General features: G+C 31.7%; 2 protein-coding genes and 1 long non-coding RNA gene across 3 annotated transcripts; 2 read left to right on the plus strand and 1 right to left on the minus strand.

Moving 5' to 3' along the window:
• Positions 1-1,689: 1,689 nt before the first annotated feature.
• Positions 1,690-11,361, plus strand: LOC112716660 (omega-amidase, chloroplastic). The gene is made up of 11 exons (XM_025768619.3): positions 1,690-1,941; positions 7,336-7,653; positions 7,729-7,845; positions 8,169-8,393; positions 8,622-8,715; positions 8,983-9,057; positions 9,283-9,361; positions 9,775-9,790; positions 10,505-10,585; positions 10,922-11,004; positions 11,096-11,361. The coding sequence occupies exons 2-11, from the start codon at positions 7,423-7,425 to the stop codon at positions 11,172-11,174; spliced, it is 1,080 nt and encodes a 359-aa protein (XP_025624404.1). The 5' UTR covers positions 1,690-1,941; positions 7,336-7,422; the 3' UTR covers positions 11,175-11,361.
• Positions 11,362-11,447: 86 nt separating this feature from the next.
• Positions 11,448-12,297, minus strand: LOC140175908 (uncharacterized). The gene is made up of 2 exons (XR_011866949.1): positions 12,217-12,297; positions 11,448-11,894 (listed from the first exon to the last, which is right to left on the minus strand). It is a non-coding gene; the product is annotated as an uncharacterized lncRNA (long non-coding RNA).
• Positions 12,298-16,076: 3,779 nt separating this feature from the next.
• Positions 16,077-19,347, plus strand: LOC112716661 (proline dehydrogenase 2, mitochondrial). The gene is made up of 4 exons (XM_025768620.2): positions 16,077-17,018; positions 18,027-18,672; positions 18,773-19,013; positions 19,145-19,347. The coding sequence occupies exons 1-4, from the start codon at positions 16,434-16,436 to the stop codon at positions 19,182-19,184; spliced, it is 1,512 nt and encodes a 503-aa protein (XP_025624405.1). The 5' UTR covers positions 16,077-16,433; the 3' UTR covers positions 19,185-19,347.
• Positions 19,348-21,709: the final 2,362 nt, after the last annotated feature.

Raw genomic sequence — 21,709 nt, forward strand, 5'->3', positions numbered from 1 at the left:
TAGGGTGAAAGAGGATACCATATATTATTCTAATATTTTTTCAACTTCTAATATATTACATGTATTGCACATATATATTGTGTATTTTGAATTCCAACGTATATATTTTTGTACGATAGATACTATTATAAAGATTTTATAATTATCTTTAAGATATATCTTTTTTATTATTAGATAATAAATTGAAGAGTTTGATTTAATATAATATTAAAATATTATTTTTTTTAAAGTGTGGCCAAACAAATAAAATATATTTTTAATACAAGATTTTTTATAAAAAAAAATTTTAACATCTTTATTTAAATAGGTGTTTTTTTGTATTGGAACATAACTGGTTAATAGCGAGCAATTTGGATTGGTGGGTATTAAAACTTATATTCTTGCATGCATGTCTGATTAAATCTGGCAAAGAAAGTAAATCTATGCGTGCACTTAGCTTATTTGTTTTTCTGCCTAGCTATCTTAATTTTGTTTCAATTGTCTATGTTGTATATATATACTTGGCATTTTCCCCACCAGAGTTTGAAGTAGAAAAGTGTGCGAGGACTCTCCAAATTTGTCCAAGTCACATGCATGTTTCATGGCAAATTTTGAAACACGAGTAAATTACCAATTTTGCTACTCTATTTTTTTTTGACAAAAATATCATTTAAATATTAATAAATATTACAAAAACATCTAACTATAAAAAAAGAGTAAGTGTCTAATATTTTAAAATTGACTCAATGTTGTTCTATTGTTAGAGATTTGTTAATAAAATTGACTGCAGGACAAAATTGATACGCTTTTAAAACATTATGAACTTAAATAGAATGAATACGTTGGGGACAAAAACGATACATAGAAATAAATTTTAATTTAATTGAATAATTATGTACCGTAAAAAATTGATATTATTGAATGATAAAATTAAAATTTATTAATTTTATGTATCATTTTTGTCCTCAACATTTTCGTCATATTTAAGTCTCTAACATTTTAAAATCGTCTCAATTTTGTCTCGCCGTCAATTCTGTTAACAGATTTCTAAGGACAACATTGAGTTAATTTTGAAACGTTATGAATTTAAATAGGACGATTTAAACGTTAGAGACAACTTTAGAATTTAACCCAAATGTTGAAGACAAAAACGATACTTTACTCTAAAAAAATTATTCTATTAACAAAATTAGCAATTTTCTTGATGAATTGATGATTAATCTTAACACTTTTTTTTTCATCTAAGATAGAAAATTTTATTGAAATGAAAAGATTAGATCCAAATATGAGCCTCATACATCATCAGTATCTATGGGATACCCACCAAACTTCTCATGTCTTAACATAACCTCAAATGCACATACAATTAAGACAAAAAACAGAAACAACTTTTCTCTTACCTTTTTCTTACCTTTTCCTTCTTCAAAAATCTTCTTTTAGCTTCCATGCTTCTTTAACGATCTGCACAGGGAGCTCCACCTTACCTTAAAAAATGTGAACATTTTTATTTTTCTATATGTGCCATAAAAGGTAGGCTGCTTGCAAAAACTTCTTTTTTTTTTCATATCTCTAAAGTCTGAAATTTTTAATTAGGGCCAACCATCATTTTCATGGGTCATTGTCTTGGTTCAAGTTGGGAATTGTGAGTCCAGAGTGAGGACTGAGGATAATTGATCAAACAGTGTAAAGTATTTTCGTCATTTTAAGAATATCGACTGCATATGGGTGAGATCGAAGAGATTTTTTGGTTCAATCTCTGTCTAACTGAAAATCATTCATGCATCATTTTTCATAGAAAATTTTTTACTTTAGCTTGGCACTTCAATTTCCAAATGAAAGACCATAATTTCTTTTGGTGACATCATTCCGGGAGTAGTTTTATTGGGGAGTGAAGAAAATGGAAAGCTAGAGCATATTCGGAAGAGACTAAGTACTAACTGTGTTTCTCCTTTCTCCAAATAGGTATATCTTCATCTCCATCTATCTGTGTCTGCATGATTATTTGATATTATTATATGCTGAAATTATCTGAAAGTAGTTATTGATTCCACTGTCCATTAGCTATAAACAATTGAGAGACCTAAATTAATTTCGAGTTAGGATTGGGGGTTGCTAAAAGTGATTGGTGGGTAGTAATTTTTAATCTAATGATCTTCTGTGATTCTAATTCGGTGTCCTCTGCCAATCTTTCAAAAAATCCTTTTTTTCCAGTATCTTTTGCCCTTCCAACAAACTTCTCTAATCTTAGGAGGGGTTTTTGTCTGTCTCTGCGTTTAAGAAACTTGAGTGCCTGAAGTATTTGGTCTTGTAAACTTTGAACATCAGAGGATTAGGTTTAGTTAGCAGTTGTCATCCTTGTTTTCTCAACATAGTTAAATTAAAAACTTTCAAGTCTTTGAAGTTTAGGCCTTCTTGATTTTTCGGTCTGCAAATAATGCTCCAATTCACCTAATGCATCCTTCTCTTCGCATCCTTTTGTCCCCACCAAAATTGCATAATCATTCTCTGGATTTCTTTCATAAGGGTCTCTGGTAGCTTGAAATTAAACAACTTAGAGTGTAGATAAAAACTTCCGTAGCTACAGCCTTAATAAGTACTTCTCTTTCACTAGCTGAAAAGTATAGATATTTTCTAATGTTGTAACTTCTTTACCACCTTGTCTTTGATGAAATTAAAAATTGACTTTTTTAATTTGTGAATAACTGCTGAAAGATCCAGGTACTTGTCTTGGTTCCTAATATGAGGAATCTACAAAATGCCAAATAGATATTCTCTAGTAACCATTGGAGTGTTATGGCTAAAGAAAACTCAAGATTTATCCAAATTCACCACTTGTGCACTTAGTTGACTACATTAAGTAGATTAACATAGTCCTTCTACGAAGTCTTGCTAAATAAAATAGAATCATCAGGAAAAAATAAATGACCGATAGTAAGTCACTTGCGATTGAGTTTCAAATCCACAATTTCGTGTCTCTGTTCTCCTCTAGCAGATATGAGAGTTTTTCTACGCAAAGCAAAAATAGATAAGGGAAGAGGAGATAATCTTGACGAAACCCTTTACATAGTTTGAAAAAATTATGTGCCTTTAGTGGGCCTAGTATTTCCGGCACTTGCAAAATCAAAATGATTCAAAACAATGAGTAAGAAAAATCTAACAATTTACAAATCAAATACTCGAATAAACTCTATTAATTGGACAAATTCTTCACTAACCTTCCATATTAATAAAATATGAGACTATTGTCACACATTCCTTCATTCAATTTATTTATTTTTTACTAAATCTTATTTTTTTCATTATAATCCACACAAAATTTCATTTCACTTTATTATATGCTTTACTTATATTCAATTTTAACGTTAAGTCTTGATAACCATAATGTTTATTCTTAATCTTTAACACTTGGTGATTTGGGAATCTAAGAAAAAATAAGATTTTTAAAGTTAAGAATGAAATAAAAACCAAATAGAATTACATATAATGAATACCACGTTGGCAAATTTATTTGCCATCTCAGTCCATTTAATTAAGAGAATAGACTTTTTTTTTTGACAGTTGAGTATTTTTATAAGGTTTATCAATATTTAAGTGATATTTTATTGTTAACAAAAGTGAATATCATTTTTGTTAGCATTTTGATCATTCATAAGTAAAATTATAATTTACTCTTTGAAAAACTATATAAGAATTAATGAATTATGCTTCCCGATTAATTTATGCTATAGTTAACCTGAAGCATGTGTGAGAAAATTTTGTTCTAATTAAAGGGGTTGAGTTAAATTTTGGAATACCACATAAATTCATTTCTAAAATGTTAAAACAGCAATTCATATGAAAAATGACAATTATAACTATAACTATAAAATATAAGTTATACAAGTAACAAGTTTTAATAGAAATCAATAACCTAATATTAATATTACAAGGTATTGATATGTTTAAAAGTATCATTGATATAAAAAAAATTGGATTAATTTCTGCATACAAGCATTTTACGCTTACAAGTTTTACAAGTTTGAAAATAATGAAATTTCTAATAAACGCGCTGCTTATGTTAGGTGCCTTTTTAACAGACTTTTAAATCAATCCAAATCAATTAACGCAAATATATAACTTCTATTTTTCAAAAGATTTCGTTTCCTTTTTCGAGTTTCTTGTCGAATTTGTTCGATCTCTTTCGTGCGTTCTCTCTTTGCCTTTTCATTCGTTGTTTTACTTGCGTTTATCACTAGTTTCATCTTCGTCATTTACGTGCGATTCTCTCTCTATATTCTTGCTTCGTTTTTTTTATTTTCATGGTTTCTGAAATCAAGCTTTGAAATCTTTTTGAAGATAATGGAACTTCAGAAATACACCCAAACGATTACAGAAATACACCCAAACGATTAGAGAAATACACCAAAAGGATTACAGAAATACATCCAAAGGATTTAAGAAATACACCTAAAATTCTTTGAAGTACACCTTACCACAATATCAGGGGGAGACAGTATATTTCTTTTTGAAATCTTTTAATGTTTTGCTGGTTAAGGATGAGGCACATAGCAGAGATAATCTAGAAAAAAAACTTGAAGAACAGTAAAACAGTACCTTGAATAATGTTTCTTCATTTTTTCTAGTGATTTTTTATGGAGATTTATATCTTTTCTTCTTGATTTCTTCTACTCTTCGCGAGGAGTTGGAACGTTTCTTCAGAATCGTAGTTTGTTTCGAATGTCGCTTGAATCTTGACGGTTTGCATTGAGGAAGAAGAGAAAGAGTGCGGCATAATGAACGTGTTATGGAAAAACGCAACAGGTGATTAAGACGCGTGCGTTGGACGCTCAATTCTAAAGGAGTAGTGCGCGTATTTTTTTTTCTTGGACTTGGACCAACTTGTATAACTTGTAAGCCAAAAAGACTTGTATGTGTAGCGGGCCCCAAAAAAATTACCTAGCTAGAAGTAATTATTCACATCAATATAATAATTAATCATTAATGTGATATATATTGTCAAAAAATTGAGTGTCAAATCTCAAATTATGTATATAAAAAATAGTATAAAAAATTACTTATTATTTTATTCACAAATATTTAAAAATGGATAAATTGATGAAAAATAAAATTAACGTTATATTCGTTAAAAATAGGTTCTGATTCATAGAATCTATAGTTCTTGTTTTTTTTTTTTAAAAAAAACTTTTATTCATAAAACGCGATACAATACTTATAAATTGCGATAAAAGCATCAGATCTACATCTAAAGTAGAAGATAAATATTCTATATGTTTGATGAAAGCAAAAACCTGAGAATGGTAAATTGATTTTTAGATTAGTATCGCAGGAGGCAGCAACATAGCTAAGAAAAAGGAATTGATAGTGAATCTTACTTGACAGAACTGGAAAGTTAGAAACAAGTTGATATTCGAGTAGTGAAAAAAGACTCCATAGATGTGCTTTAAAGAAGCTCAAAGGACATTAAGTGAGAGACTAAGAAGTAACAAATCCCTAAATTTGTGTAACGTGTATTAGATAGAATAGGTTTTCTATCTTTTGGTGGAACTTTTTTTTCTTTTGTGTGTAGTTCAATTGGATATTTTTTATTATTAATGAAAATTTAACTACTTTTGAAAAAAAAAAATCCTATATGTTGAGCTATAAATTGAGAGGAGGGACAACATTCGATTACAAAGAGTTTTAATAAGTAAAAATAGAGCTAAAATTGAATTTCTTTTCTTTTCAAATTCACACAAATGTGTTGTAATACAATAAGAAAATTCTTCCTCGACTCCAAATACATCTTATCCCTTTTTAAATTTGCAAAGAGTTTCATAGTTAATTTACGAGTAAATGGTCAAATTGGTCACTGAAAAATCACGCGATCTCTAATTTGGTCATCGAAAATTTTTTTAATCAAATCCATCCCCAAAAGATTCCAGTTTAGTCACGTTAGTCATTCCATTACTTTCTACATTGATAGCGTTAATAGAAACTGACGTGTCACATTAAGAATTAAAACGACATCGTTTTTAAGGGTGAAGGGCAATGATTGAAACTACGTCGTTTTGATCTCTCTCACTTAAATTCATTTACAGTCACACACAAGACCCTGTTTCTCTTACAAGAGTCTCCCTTTCACTCCCTTTTTCACGTCGCTGAGAATATGAAGAAGTCTTCATCCTTGTCGTCAATTGAAGCATTCGGCGCAGCATCCCTGTTTCTCTCACAAGACTCTCCCTCTCACTTTATTTTCGATATTGCTGAGGAGAAACGAAGAAGTCTTCATCATCATCGCCAATTAAAGCATCCAGTGCGACGTCTCTGTTTCACTTCATTTTCGACGTCGTTGGGGAGAAGACAAACAAACCTTCATCATCGTCACCGATTGAAGTATCCGACATAATATGTTTGCAAGTTTGCTATTGAGGAATGGCTTCAGCGCAGTGATTGAAGACATGACCGACGGGGACGATCATTTTTGTCGTTGTTTACGGTTTTATTTTGCTTTAGTTACTAACCTTGTTAGAATTATGCCATTGATAAAATTTGCTTCTTGTTAGTATTTTTTGTTGGAATTGAAACTGATTATGGGGTTGGGATTTCGCTCTTTGTTAATTCATGAAAGTTGATTAAGGTTTTGTTTTTTTGAATATTAAAGGAGTATTGGTTACCAATTTCTCTTATCATTGTTTATGTTTAGTGTTTATTTTGTTGTTTGGTTTTGGGATTCGCATTTTCTTTATGAAATTCGATTTTGTGGAAATGAAATTTTTTAATTTATTTTTTTTGTTATTAAATTTTTTTTAGGATTGTGTCATTGTTAAATTCTATTTTTTGTTGGTGTTTTTTGGCTGAAATTGAAAATTATTTTTAGAATTAGAGATTTGTTCTAGTTGATTAAATATTTTCAATAGTTCAAAGTTGATTAGTTCCACCACCGCGACCTCCATCTTCACCAACCATCGTGCCGATATCAAATATTGTCGTTTGAACCACTACCACTACACTCCATAGGAAGGGATATATAAGCAATATTTTAGGATTAGGGTTTGTTATTTAGGGACTAATTTGACCAAATTTCATAAAGATATTATGCTGGCTGCCAATGAGGATGTAGAGGGGTATGCCGACATGTAACTTAACCTGCTATGTCAGTTTTCTTTAACGCCGTCAATGTAGAAAGTGACTGAAAAGACTTACAGGACTAAGCTGAAATCTTTTAATGATGAATTTGATTAAAAAAATCTTTTGAAAATTAAATTAAAGATTAGGTGATTTTTGAAGGATTAATTTGACCATTTACTCATTAATTTATCTATTTTATACCTTTTTAAATGGAAGTACGAAACGACGTCGTTGGTGTTGTGTCCACAGTCCACCTAGCTTCAAAGTTGGAAGATGAGATTGACGATGGAGAAAGCAAGGGTTTGGATTCGCAGAAGAGAATAATAATAATAATTGATGATCAGAAACAGGTTGATAATGAAAGCATTAGCATCATTATCATCATCAACACTCTCACTACGTTGCTGCAGCTACAACAACAAGTCTTCACTCAATCTCAACTCTCTCTTCTTCGCTCGCCGCAGATTCCACTCTTCGCCGCCGATTTCAATGGCTTCTGCTTCCGTCAACAACGAACGTGCCCGTGCTCCACCCGCCATTCCCTTGCCCCCTCCCCCTCTCTCCAAGGCAACTTCACTTTTCTCTCTCTCTCTCTCTCTCTCTCTCTCTTCACTTCACTCACTCACTTGTTTCTCCTTTCAGTTCAAGATCGGGCTGTGCCAGCTGTCTGTAACCGCCGACAAGGAGAAGAACATCGCCCACGCCCGCCAAGCCATTCAAGACGCCGCCTCTAAGGGTGCTCAGCTTGTTCTCCTCCCAGTCAGTTCCTCCTTCCCGGATACGGATTATCTTGTTTGAATTGAACTCTAAATAATTAACTTATCGCATTTTTTTCTACTCTTATAGAACTACAAAAGTTCGAGAAATACTTGTATAATCTTACTATCTTAGTTATATTTAAGGTGAATTTCAAAAACTTATTTATGTCTAAAATTTAATGTATTCATTATTAGGCCTATCACCCGATAATGCATGACAGCGGTACTTTACCCTCCAGTTTTTGAGTAATTGCCTTTCGAATTTTATTCTCTTCCTTCAATTTTGCTCAATCATATTGTGTGTTTGTTGTGGTGTTGTCTCAGGAAATTTGGAACAGTCCTTATTCCAATGACAGTTTCCCTGTGTATGCTGAGGATATTGATGCCGGTGGCGATGCCTCTCCTTCTACTGCCATGCTCTCTGATCTCGCCCGTCTCCTCAAGATCACCATTATTGGTGGTTCTATACCTGAACGTTCCGGGGGAAACTTGTATAATACATGTTGCGTATTCGGCACTGATGGAAAGCTTAAAGCCAAGCACCGCAAGGTTGGGTCATCTACAATGTTGGGATGTGCATAGGGATCTTGTTCTTAATGCTTGGTTCACATGAATTTGTGCTTTGGATGTTTGATGTTCTTGTGCCTCCCAAAATAATTCAATCCTTTTTTCTTTTGGATATTTGACTTTCATAATTGATCTTGATGGTGGTGGTACTTGAACTATTTTCTTGCATTTGCTTTGTTGTGCAAATTTTGACATGCTGGCATAATGCAGATACACCTTTTCGACATGGACATTCCCGGGAAGATTACCTTTATGGAGTCAAAAACTCTTACTGCTGGGGAGACTCCAACAATTGTAGACACAGGTCTAATATATCCTCTGGTTACGTATCTAAGCACATTTTCTCTGGTTCTACCTCCATCATAACGTCGCAGTCTTTATTGCTATTTTGTTTGTCATTATGTAGATAAGAAATTCATGTTCAGAGCCTGAACCTTATAATAATATTGACTATGGTGGAGAAGTATAGTTGTTAACTCGTTATCTTGGTTCTGTTCAATTAACCTCTAGGATGTTTGCTTGCAATGAAATTTGTCCACAAAGCTGTAACAAAGTTACTTGATTCGTGCAGAGGTTGGGCGCATTGGCATAGGCATCTGTTATGATATACGTTTTCCTGAACTAGCAATGATATATGCAGCAAGAGGTCTGTCATTTCCATTATTTTGCTTGATACCAATTATTTCTTCTTGACTTGCAATTGGTTGTCAATGATTTGACTTCTCCAAGAGTTTTTTTTTTCAATGCTTTCTAAGGCTTTTTAGCATATCGAATTGTCAATTTTGTTTGCTTGGGGAAGAGAGCGAGTGGAAATTTCTCCTCTTGTTCCTAAGTTTGCGGATATTTTTACAGTATCAACTTTTGATTTTAGGAGCTCACTTGCTATGCTATCCTGGGGCATTTAATATGACAACTGGGCCGTTGCATTGGGAGCTATTGCAAAGGGCAAGGTAGGTGGCTCTTTTATTTAACTTTTACTTTATAGTTGCTGTAACTATCTAGCATGTTATTCATTAGTGAAAAATGTGTAATCCAGTTACTGTCTTGAAGCAACTTCCTCAATAAACATGACTGTTCAATGCTATTTTTAACCCTGGCTAATTTTATTAGATTGAACTAATATTTTAATGAACCATATATATCATTTGTAATTGAAATCATAGACAAACATCACCTTTGACCCCGGTAATAACTAGAAAATACTTAATAGTTAGAACTTTATGCAAGAGGCATGCCTCTCACATTATTTTTTGTCTTCAAACTCTTCCTTGTCTGTGGCACTGCAAACATTCTTAACTCATTTATTAATTAAGTAGCGTCTTATTTTTATTCTGTTGTTAATCTATGATTTTTTTTTCCTCAGGGCTACAGATAATCAGGTAATGACCCCTCATTTGAAACTTCGGCAGAGTTTTACTTCAAGTATATTTTAAGTTAAAGTATGTTAAATATGAAAATCATCAATTGTTTTGATAGCTGCACCAAATAAGGATCTTAGTAGCTTTAAGTTGGGAGAAATTCACACTATGAGTAAGTAATCAGTCAAATTCTTCTAATAAGAAAAACTGCAAGATCCTTAACCTCTATACGAGGATGAATGTGTGATGAGTTTTAGAAAGCTGATGCTGCTTTACATTGCTAATCCGATATTGCTACCTAGATTGATTGTCTAGAGATGAGCAATGTGTCGGGGAAACTTCAACATCCTTTTGCATCCTAAAAGGAAGTAACAGAATAATATAGGATTTGAGTGAAATGATTTGTCTCACCTTTTCAATTTTGTTTGTGTGTGTGTGTGTAGATTGGTGTTACTATTTTATTGTTGCATTTGGTGGATTGATGCCTGTTGATTGTACTATTAAACCAGGTTACAGGTTTTTTTTTTTGTATTTATGCCTATCACATTTTGAATGAACCCCTCCTCCTCTTTCCTCTTTTCCCTCTTCTTCCTTCTCCTTCTTCTCCTCCTCCTCCTCCAAAGATCAAGTTCCTTATATCCATTCCTTTGGACTTTAAGACTTATAGACCTATTTATTTATGAGTATTTTGGAAGGAGACTAGTGAATCCTTAACTTCAAATTCGTTACATACAGTTATATGTGGCAACCTGTTCACCTGCTCGGGATACTGGATCTGGTTATGTAGCTTGGGGCCACTCCACTCTTGTTGGACCAGTAAGTGGATCTTTTATGTTAAGCTTTCTTTGGATAGAGCCAAAAAACATGTTCTGATTTGGAAGCTGGTATTAGCATATTTTAAGAGAAAAACTACATTTTTGTCCCTGAAACATGGAAAGTGTAATAAATTCTTCCCTAAATTAGAAAATCAATACAATTTACAGCTTCATTGATCAAAGAACCTATAGTTCTGATGTATATCTAGCTTTATTTGATCTTTGAGTTTCAAATACCAGCGGAAATATCTTTCCTTAAAAATTATCAACAAAGATTCTAAACCATATTTGAGTGTATATTATTATTGTACTTACATGGAACATGTAAATGTGACAGTGGGGGGAAGTTCTGGCTACTACAGAACATGAGGAAGCAATCATCATAGGAGAAATTGATTATTCAATATTAGAGCAGAGAAGGTTTTCTTTTCTTCACACTACACACGTGTCTTGCACAAGTTGCAGCCATAATCATGATTAATATGTCTGATGTTGTGATTTAATTATTCAGGACACATCTTCCTGTGACTAAGCAGCGACGAGGTGATCTATACCAATTGGTGGATTTTCAAAGGCTGAATAGCCATTAATGGCGCAGGACTTTGTATGATTGGGAGATATACATGTCTTATTTGAAGCTTTTGTGTAGCATCAACAACCATCTCTCTTGTTTTGGTTAATCATACCCTATTTATTGCTATGTGTGAATGCTCAAACCTTAAAGAAAAGGGATGAAATAAAGGAATGTAATAAACAACTGTGAGGCGTTGATAGAAACAAGAGAGTAAACTGCAGAAAAGGCACAAAGGATATATTATATGTCATTAATGAAAATAAATCACCACGAGAATCCATCTCATAAAAAATTTTCAGGTTAATATATGATCTGATTTAAAACAGATATATGAAAGGAGAGAATCAAGCAAGTAATCAAAAGCTTGAGTTTTTATTTCCAAATATAATCCATACCGATTGATTACTGCACACTTTCTCTCACATTCTATTGTTATAGCAAAACAACCATAAACATTATTCTGTCACCATATCCGGCACACTTTTTTGAGAATTCCTCACCCACTCCTTACAGAGTCTCTGTTGTTACCATCGAATTCTGCCATTCTACCAGTTCCTTCAACTGGTCCTTCACTGTCTCCGGCAACAACACCTCCAGCGCTTTCTCCAACGGTTCATTCTCCAGCTCCTACTCCCAGCCATCAGAACCATACTTTAACACTAGCACCGGCTCCGGTGGCTCATTCTCCGTCTCTAAAGAGTTGTCGCACCAGGTGCAGAATAGAATGTTCCACCACCTGCACCAGTTGCAGCGCCACATGCAGAAGAGAGTACAGTTTCAGGATGTTTGGGTGCTTATTGTTGTGAAAGTTTGTGATTTGAAAAAGAAGCTATGGTGGTGGAGTTAAGGTTAAAGATATGGTAAAAATAATTTGTTGAGGTTAAAGATATGGTGAAAATAATTTGAAAATTTTATTAAAAGTCAACAAAAAAAATTAGAATTTAGGTATTTTTTTGCACATTAAACTTCTTTTTCATAAGTATAACATTAGTTTTGTTGTTTGATAAGGTTTTTTTGTCAGCATTTATAAAATTAGTAGATAGAAATAGTTGTTTTACCTTTATTATATTTTAGGAACAGGTTGTGTAGCCCCTGCCCATCTGCTTCTTGCCTTAGGCAATCTACAACTAGAACTCCAGAAGGGGGAGTTGTGGTTGGCGTATTACTTCTTTTTTTAATGGTTATTTTTTTCACAGTGATTGTGCCCACTAGTTTTTGACAATGCTGAGAACATCACACGGGCCTACAGATAGGCCTAAAACAACCAAACACTATATTCAGAAAAAAATCAGGGGACTTTTTTCCCAGACCGAAAAAAGAAAGAAAAGAGAAAAAAGGCCCCTGAGGGATTGTATTTCTTGAATTATTGGCAATTCCCAAGTCCAAAAAAAAAATATTGGCAATTTCGTCTCAAATATAATAATAAAAAAAATTATATTAAATATATATTAAAATTAATTATTAATATAAAATATATGTTAAAATATAAAATACATATTAAAAATGTGTTAAATTATATATATATATATATATATATATATATTATAATTAATTTTAATAACTGATTTTGATGTGTAAATAATATTTTTTTAATAAAAATTTGAGAGGCTTATTTTTCTTTGAGCTGGAATTATAATTCCGATAGTTGTCTTATGTTGTTATTTCTTGCTTATCTTTTTTGTATTAAATAAGATCAATGTGAGTAAATGTAAGGTATCCGGTTTGAAAGTACAGTGTCTGCAAACTTGCTTGATCTATATGTACAAATTTTTATCTTATTATTATTATTATTATTATTTTCTTAATGTTCTTGTCATTTGTACTTTTTTATCTTTGATCAATGAATTCAGCTCTTTAGTCCGAAACAAGTCTTTTTCAAAGGAAAATATTAAATAAATAATTTTTATGAATTTTATTTTAATAAATAATATAAAGAAGTATTATATGTGCATTTAATTATATGAATGTAATTTTGGTGCACTGTTAGTGTAAAATAATTTTACATATGCATCTAATTATATAATGTTACATCAGTAAAAATAATTACCTTTTTCATTGACCGCGTAAATAGTTATTTAGAAAAACAAATATAATTGCACGACTGTATTTATACTGTCAGTGTATCAAAATTAAACTCTAATTATATACCGTTATATAAGCAAAAATAGTCTTTTTTTACCGTCAATATGTGAATAGTCATCTAAAAATAGATATGATGATTAAACAACTATATAAAATAATTTAAAAAATGTTGTGTATAAAAATCACTTACCAAATTAGTTACCATGTTATTTCATCGATAAATCTCTCAAATCATAAATAAAATTAAGCATGTAAATAATATAATATAAATATTATTAAAAAGACTTAACATATAAATGTTATGATAAATTAATTTGTATAAAATAAAAATTATAAAAACTTAAATAAATAGGAATAAAATAAAAAAATACAAGAGATAGAGTACAATAATAAATACTAGTATTTTATAGTTTATAAAAAAAATAAAAAAATATTACGGAATAGAAGAGTACGTGATAAAAAATAATAAAATTATCTTTTAACATAAATGATTTTTTACAATAAATTAAATAAGTTATAAAATAAAAAATAAGTAAAATAAAAAAAGGAATGACATTGTATTTTTTTTCTTCAAAAAGTTAGAAAAATATCCACGACCATATGATAATGAACATATAACAGATAATATATTCCAAGAAAATACTAATAGAAATATTTGATTTAATATTAAAATAAAAATATAAACCATGATAAAAACCTAAAATTTAAAATCAAGAGAAAAATATTTTGCAACTATTCAAATATTAACATGACAATAAGTCAAACCAAATAACATATATTATATAATAAATTAATTATAATTATTTGACTCAATAAAATATGTTAGATACTTAAAAATATCTTATAAATATGTCATATAACAATCATAATATTTTAAAAAATCATTAATTAAAATACATAAGACCAAAAAATTAGTACAAATTAAAATAAAATTAATTTATTTATTGCAGTCAAATCAAATAATCAATATACTTGGTTAGATAGAGTTAATGTGATCAAATAAATTATTAATTAATTAACACATTTAAATAAAACCAAATAAAATAAATCAAAATATACTTTAAAAACATGTCATATCAACTTCACAAAAAGAAAGGGCTAATAAATAGTACTAACCAACGAAATAATCATATTTATTACAACCATAAAAAAGGTAATTAAAACAAATTATACTAAGCTATATGGAGCACTTGAGAACATTAAAGGAGATATAAATATAATTAAAAAGAAACTATCTCATCATGAATGACTCCTCCATCTAAAACTGTTATTTTCCATCTCAAAAGTTCAAAAAAGAGTTTGACATTTTGCATAGACCCAGAATCTCAGAGATTCTATTGACCGTACCATTCAAATTAACTTGAACAAAACCATTCAGAATCTTGTCTTTCTATTTATAGCTTACAATAACACATAACCGATAACGATAACTATTAACTAATAGTCTAAAACTCACAATCTAGATGTAATTATTTTAATTATTTATTTTTCTTGGTGGATCTTGTTTCTTTGAATTCAAATAAAAAAACATGTCATAATAAGATAGAAGCCGGGCTTAGGTGACGGCAAGAATCACGATCCATCTCGAAATAAAGAATTTAAAGACTTTTATGGTTGTAACGTAGAAGGTTACGTGGATCCACGCATGCATTCATAGCCTTGAATTCTTGAATTGGATCCCACCGACCCAAGTATCCAACTCATGTATGCGTGGAATTGGACAACACACGTTACATAATTGATAATTGGTAAAAATGGTGGTCTTCTTGTAATTAAAACACACTGCCTCAGATTCAAGACTCATCCCCACGCGTCAACGTAGCACCTACCACTAATTCTTATCTAATCCCCCAAAATTTCTCATGTCTCAACACATTTTTTGCCTCCTTTTACCCATTCCCATTCCCATTCCCATTCCTTAACACTTAACTACAGGTTTTTACACCTCAATGCATACTCATTACTCAACATCACTCCCTTTTTCATACTTTACTTAATATGGTTATGACGGTTATGATGCAACAATTTAAGGTGTGTTTCCAAAATAATACTACATCCTTCATAACTTTAGTATAATTATTTAAGTAAGTCCCTAAAATACCATGAGTTTAATTTTAGGCCTAATTTAGTAAATTTTTTATTTTTTAAAAGTAGCGTGTAAATCCTAACTTTTAAAAAATAATTTTTTTTAAAATTATAATATGTATGTTCAATAAATTAAATTAAATTAAAAATAATTTTTAATAAGTACAATTAATAATAATTGTATTTAATTAATGACTTTTAACATTTTAAACTACTATAAAGTATAAAAATTAAATTTAAACATTAATTAATATATGAAGTTGTATTAAATTTTTTAATTTTGATAAGTACAAATTAATTTTAAAAAATTATCGTTTAAGTATTTTTAAAAATACTCTTAATTTTAAAAAACTGTAAGCACAATCATATAAATTTTTTATTTTATTAAACATAAAACAAAATACTTATACTTTTAAAAAGCACAAACATTTATTTAAAAAACTTCACTAAACTAAGTCTTATATATTGAAAATGTCTTATAAAACGTTCACTGTTTTTTATAGCTATTTTGTGGTTAATATAAAAAGTTATTATTTATACTAACGTAATATTATATAATTGAATATACGTAAAAAATTATTTTATATTGATAATATAATAAAATTAAATTAAAAAATAAACTGATTTATTATACACCAAACATGATTGGTTAAAAAAAATATTTGCAAAAAAGTAAGTTTTACATACACTATTGCGAAATTACACATACAGTTTTGAAATTAGAAAGCGACCCGTTTAAAAGTATAGAATTAGAAAAGAGTCCAATGAATAAAAGAAAAACTAAGAGAAAGGACTTAGCCAAAATTAAAAAAAGAGAATTAAAACAAATTGACCACTCTAATCTCTAATCTAATCTAATCTTATCCCACACCAGCATGCACAACACTTGCCCAATGTTGTGCTGTACTTTTCCTTCCTTGACCTAACAATTGGCGCCTATAAATCCCCCTCTTACTTCACTCACAAAAACATCACATTTACATTCACATAGAGAGAGAGAAAAAAAAAAAAAAAAAACTACCAAGAACTCACACTGTCTGTCACATAGACGTGTTCAGTTCTTGGAAAAGAAACGAAGAAAGAAACAAAGAATTTATTTAACCGTTTGATGGCAACTAGGGTTATCCCATCAAGGATCCTAAGGAAAATCCGTTACAACAGAGCCACAACCACAACGGCCACAGCCACAAAACCGCTCGCCGCAACGCCAGTTTTCGAAGGGACCGAGCACAAGCCGCCGTCTTCAGCTGCCTCCGCCGCAACTATCGCGGCTCCCTCGTCGGTCGACACCGATTACATACCGAGGAGGACGTTGGATTTGGAGGACACAGAGAAGCTCTTCTCGTCGGTGTCTACATGGCGGCTGCTGCGTTCGTCGGCGGTTTTACACGCGACTGCGGTGGGGCCCATGGTTGACGTGGGAATGCGGGTGATGCGATCGAGGTTTGTTGAGAGGGAAGGGTTGGTTAAGGATGCGGTTATGGGAGCGGTTAGGGAGACGTTCTTTGAGCACTTCTGCGCCGGCGAAGATGCCGCCGAGGCTGGGAGGAAGATAAGGTCGCTGAATGAGGCGGGTTTAAGAGGGATGCTTGTTTATGGCGTTGAAGATGCGCACGATAACCATGGCTGTAACCGTAACCTTAACGGCTTCCTTCACACTGTTGATGTTAGCAGATCCCTTCCCATGTCTTCTGTAAGTTATTTTCTCTTTCTTTTAATTTTATTTTCTGGCTTTGAATTTTTGTCACGATTTTCTTTATCTTAAATAAATCATAATTAATTCGTTTTTGACGAGGAAACAAATAGTTTGATTTTGATACTTAACAGTTATTTGTTACTTTTTTATTTTATTCAAAATATTGTCTGGCTTTTATAATGGAGTCATGTCAATAGAGTTTTCTTAATTATTAGTGTTTCACAGGAATTTGTTAAAAATATAAAAATAAAATTATTTTTACAAAAAAAAAATTATATACTCAGTTTTCATTAATTTAAAAATAAATTAATTATTTTTTAGCTAATTTTAGTAGATATAAATAATATTTTTGAAATGCTAAATCATATTAATTTTAGCATTTAAAGCACTAACTTCACGCATGGAAATTTGCGTTTTTAATTACTAACTGGAAACTTTGAAATTTTAATTTTAATTTTAATTTGGATTTATAGATCTCTTTGAATTCATTTCGGTTTCATTTTGCATGTTAAGTTGTTAACTATCGTGTGACACTTAGCACTGTGGATGGGCATCATGCGATGTGGATCCATGCAAATTTTCCAATAGGACATGTGGGGCACGGGTTTGGTATTCTGTATTCGGGTCGGGTTGGGAGTCCGGATTTCGGGCCCGGGTTGGGGGTAGTTACGGTGCAGCGTGCCTTGTTTGGTTGTGTGTCAGCAAATGAAATTGCAAGTGGGTGTGATTGTGACACCATGCAATGGTACACAACAATTTTGGAAAATGCCAGTTAAGGGTTAAGGTTAATGCTAGCTAGCTTCTTGTCTTGTTTCTTCATCCGTGAGTGGTACTGTCCTTTTGCTTGGTCCCACCCAACACAAGGACATTGAGCTCTGCCAATTTGGCACTATTCAAATTGGAATCTGTTCTAATTTGATTTGATTCTGTCATGTCACGTTGCTACAAATGTATATATTGCATTCTTAAAATTATTTCTTAATTGATCATTTTTTATTTTAATAGGTGAGTTTTGTGATTGTGAAAATCACTGCAATTTGTCCCATGAGCCTGCTAGAGAGAATCAGTGACCTTCTAAGATGGCAACAGAAAGATCCTTCATTCAATTTGCCATGGAAGCGAGATTCCTTGCCAATTTTCGCTGAATCAAGCCCTTTGTACCACACTCAGAAGAAACCAGAGCCACTTACCCTTGAAGAGGAGCGTGGTCTTGAACTTGCAACCCAGAGACTTGTTGAACTCTGCCAGAAATGTGTCCAGGCCAATATTCCTCTCTTGGTTGATGCCGAACACACCACGGTTCAGCCGGCGATCGATTACTTCACGTATTCCTCTGCCATTGTTCATAACAAGGATGACAATCCCATCGTGTTCGGAACAATTCAGACTTACTTGAAAGACTCCAAGGAGAGGCTCTTGCTGGCATTGAAGGCAGCAGACAAAATGGGAGTCCCAATGGGGTTCAAATTGGTGAGGGGTGCTTACATGTCCATGGAGAGCAAGATAGCTGAATCTTTCGGCTTCAAATCGCCCATTCATGACACCATTGAGGACACACACAAGTGTTTCAATGATTGCTCCTCTTTTCTTCTGGAGAAGGTTGCCGATGGTCCTGGATCACTTGTTCTTGCAACACATAATGTTGAATCAGGTACTTCAATTGAATATTTTAACTTTTAAATAAGTCTTTACTTGTAAGAAAAGACACATGAATAGTTATATCTCTAACGCATTATTTGCAATGTTATTAGGCAAATTGGCTGCCGCGAAAGCGCACGAATTAGGGATGGGAAAAGTGCACCACAAGCTGGAATTTGCGCAGCTCTGTGGAATGTCGGAGTCGCTTTCATTTGGTTTGAGCAATGCAGGGTTTCAGGTTAGCAAGTACTTGCCATTCGGGCCGGTGGACAAGGTCATGCCTTACCTCTTGAGAAGGGCTGAAGAAAATAGAGGGCTCTTGGCTGCTTCAGGTTTTGATAGGCAACTCATGAGGTACATTGAAATTTTCAACCATAGATACTTATCATTCGAAAAGTTGTCTTCTGATAAACCCGATAGTTAAGAAACAGTTAGATGATATTATTTTTTTAAGTGACAATAATCATTGTTTTTTTGTGTAACAGAAAGGAGATTGGTAGGAGGCTAAAAGCTGCTGTTTTTTAGAGACGTTTAGTGTCATTCAATTCTGTGGGATGGGAACGGAATTCACTAAACATTGTACAAATTAGAGAGTTCTGTTTTTCTGAGAGAATTGTATTTACACATTCACTGCCTATGGTTTCGCTTCACAAGTTGAAATTTCAAATAATATCATCACTGTTTAATATACTACTGTTCCTTACATTTTTTCTCTTCTTTCATTTTTAAGATAATAAAAGTCATAGATGAATGATAAAATTGATGGGGACATGTATGTAACATTATGCGGATATTGCGCTATCAGAAAATGCAAGTGGGTTAATGTTTAAGGCCTATCACAGAACAAATATTAGGTGATGAATGATCTCTTTTCTAACTAATATTAAAATTTAATATAACAAATATGTTTATGATGATGAAACCTAACTTGTTCTTAACTGAAAACGTTTAAAATGTTTGAAAATATCCTGTGACTCTAATTGTAAAAATTATAATTGGTGTAATGTCAAATAAAGTAGAATAATATATCTGTTAGAATATAAAATATCAATTTCGCTATGGAAGTGTCTGTCTTTATATATATTTTTCGAATATCTTTTTATACATGTGTTTAAAATATAATAATTAATTATTATTAACAATAAATTAGTAAATAATATATTGACATCTTATATTTTTCATAAAATATATTTATACATAAATTTATAATAATTAATCTAATAGTTAATTTTTAACATACACCTCATATTTTTAAAAACAAAACCAAACATGATTAATTTCGAATAGAAAGATAAGCAAGTCTGCCACAAGCACTGATTTTCGTTTGCTTTTAACGATGGTTTTTTTTTTTTTTTTTATGAAAATGAGATGACTGATATACTAAATATTATAATTTTTGATATTTTTTAATATTATAAAAGGTACATAAATTAGAGAGTCTAATTTTTGTATCTTAAATTTTTTAAATTTTTTAAAATAGAAATTAGATGATCTGATTTTAGAAATTAAAAGATTCGATTTTTGTATCATAAAAATTGGATAGTCTAATTTTTGTATCTCTTAAAAATAAAAAAATCAAAAAATTTGCAATTTCTTTATCCCAAATTAAAAAACGGTGTCGCATTTAAAATTAATACTTTAACCATCCATAATCTAACAAAATTTAACAAAATACTATTGTCAACCCATATCAAAAATAAAAATATTTATTTAATGATAAGCACTGAATAAATCTCTCACAAATTAGCAATACATGTAGGTTTCAGTGTTTCACTACTATACTAGAATGAATTGAACTATAGCCAATGAATTTTAGCATGAAAAACAAGTCGCACATTATTCTGTTAGAATTTATTTCTGATTTGAGCAAATTAAACATATCTTAAATTTGGTAATGTTGGTGGTCCCAATATAAAATGTGGTAGCTAGCTTTCTTCCATAAATTCTCAAATGGGAGTAAAATATTTGAATAGGTGGGGCGTGAACACTGAACACGAATCTCCATACCATGAAGCTTCCAGATTTCATGCATAGTCAGTGCTGATGAAGCAACTCTATTATTTTCTTCACAAAATCTTTACAAACGTTTTCTTTTTCTTAAAAGAATAAATAAATTAAAATAAAGCAAAAGGATAGGACAAATAAACGTGACAAATCCACAGGTTCAAAGTAATGCAGTCATTGTTAATTACATATAACATTTCTATAAGGGAAAAAAAATAGATGTAATAAGTATTTTTTTAGTTAATAATCAAATCGTTCTTAAAAGATATTTCAATTTCTAATTTTGTTCTTAAAAAAATAAATTACTCAATTTATCCCTGAAAGATAACGAACTTGGTCGTGTTAATCCTTCCATCATCCTCTTCTGCTTTTATAGGAAAATTTTTTATAAGACATTCTATCAGACATCTTATATGCATCATTCTATCAGACATCTTATATGCATCATACTTAACTCATTAGACCTTATCTTATAGTGAAATCCTAAGACTTTAGACAAAGAAAAATTTTTTGCATATTCTTTTAGCATGGTATGATAAAGTATACCGAACTTGTTATGATCGTCGACGATGTCAAAGACATATGAGACTTCAGAGATGCTGTTGTGCTTGCAGAACAAGTGCTAGTGGTAGAAGTCATTCTCGAGGACAAGGAAAAAGAATTGGCAGAGTTCGGTGAGAGAGTTGCAGATCCCTAAGAGTCGAAGAAATCGCCTAGCCACAAGTGATGAGAAGAGCAAGCATCCGAATAAATGGCGCGGAGTGTGGCACGATATCCAATAAGAAAAGAGCAAGCATCAGAATGGAATTTTGAGCGCTGTGGTGATGAAGGCCAGTGGGACGGTGCTGCGGTGGTTATGGAGTTTCAGAGAAGAATGACATCTGATCCATGGTTATTCAACTGCACCTTCACCTTCATCACATGCCTAATATAAAGGAATTACAATGCGTAGAAGTGAAGCGAAGACGGGACAACTTTGAAGGTCGCACCAGCGTCATCAGCGACAGTAGCAGAGTCATCGGTGGCAGAAGCAGAGTCAACAGCAG

This window comes from Arachis hypogaea, chromosome 10 (genome assembly GCF_003086295.3).
Source record: "Arachis hypogaea cultivar Tifrunner chromosome 10, arahy.Tifrunner.gnm2.J5K5, whole genome shotgun sequence".
NCBI classification, from domain to species: domain Eukaryota; kingdom Viridiplantae; phylum Streptophyta; class Magnoliopsida; order Fabales; family Fabaceae; genus Arachis; species Arachis hypogaea.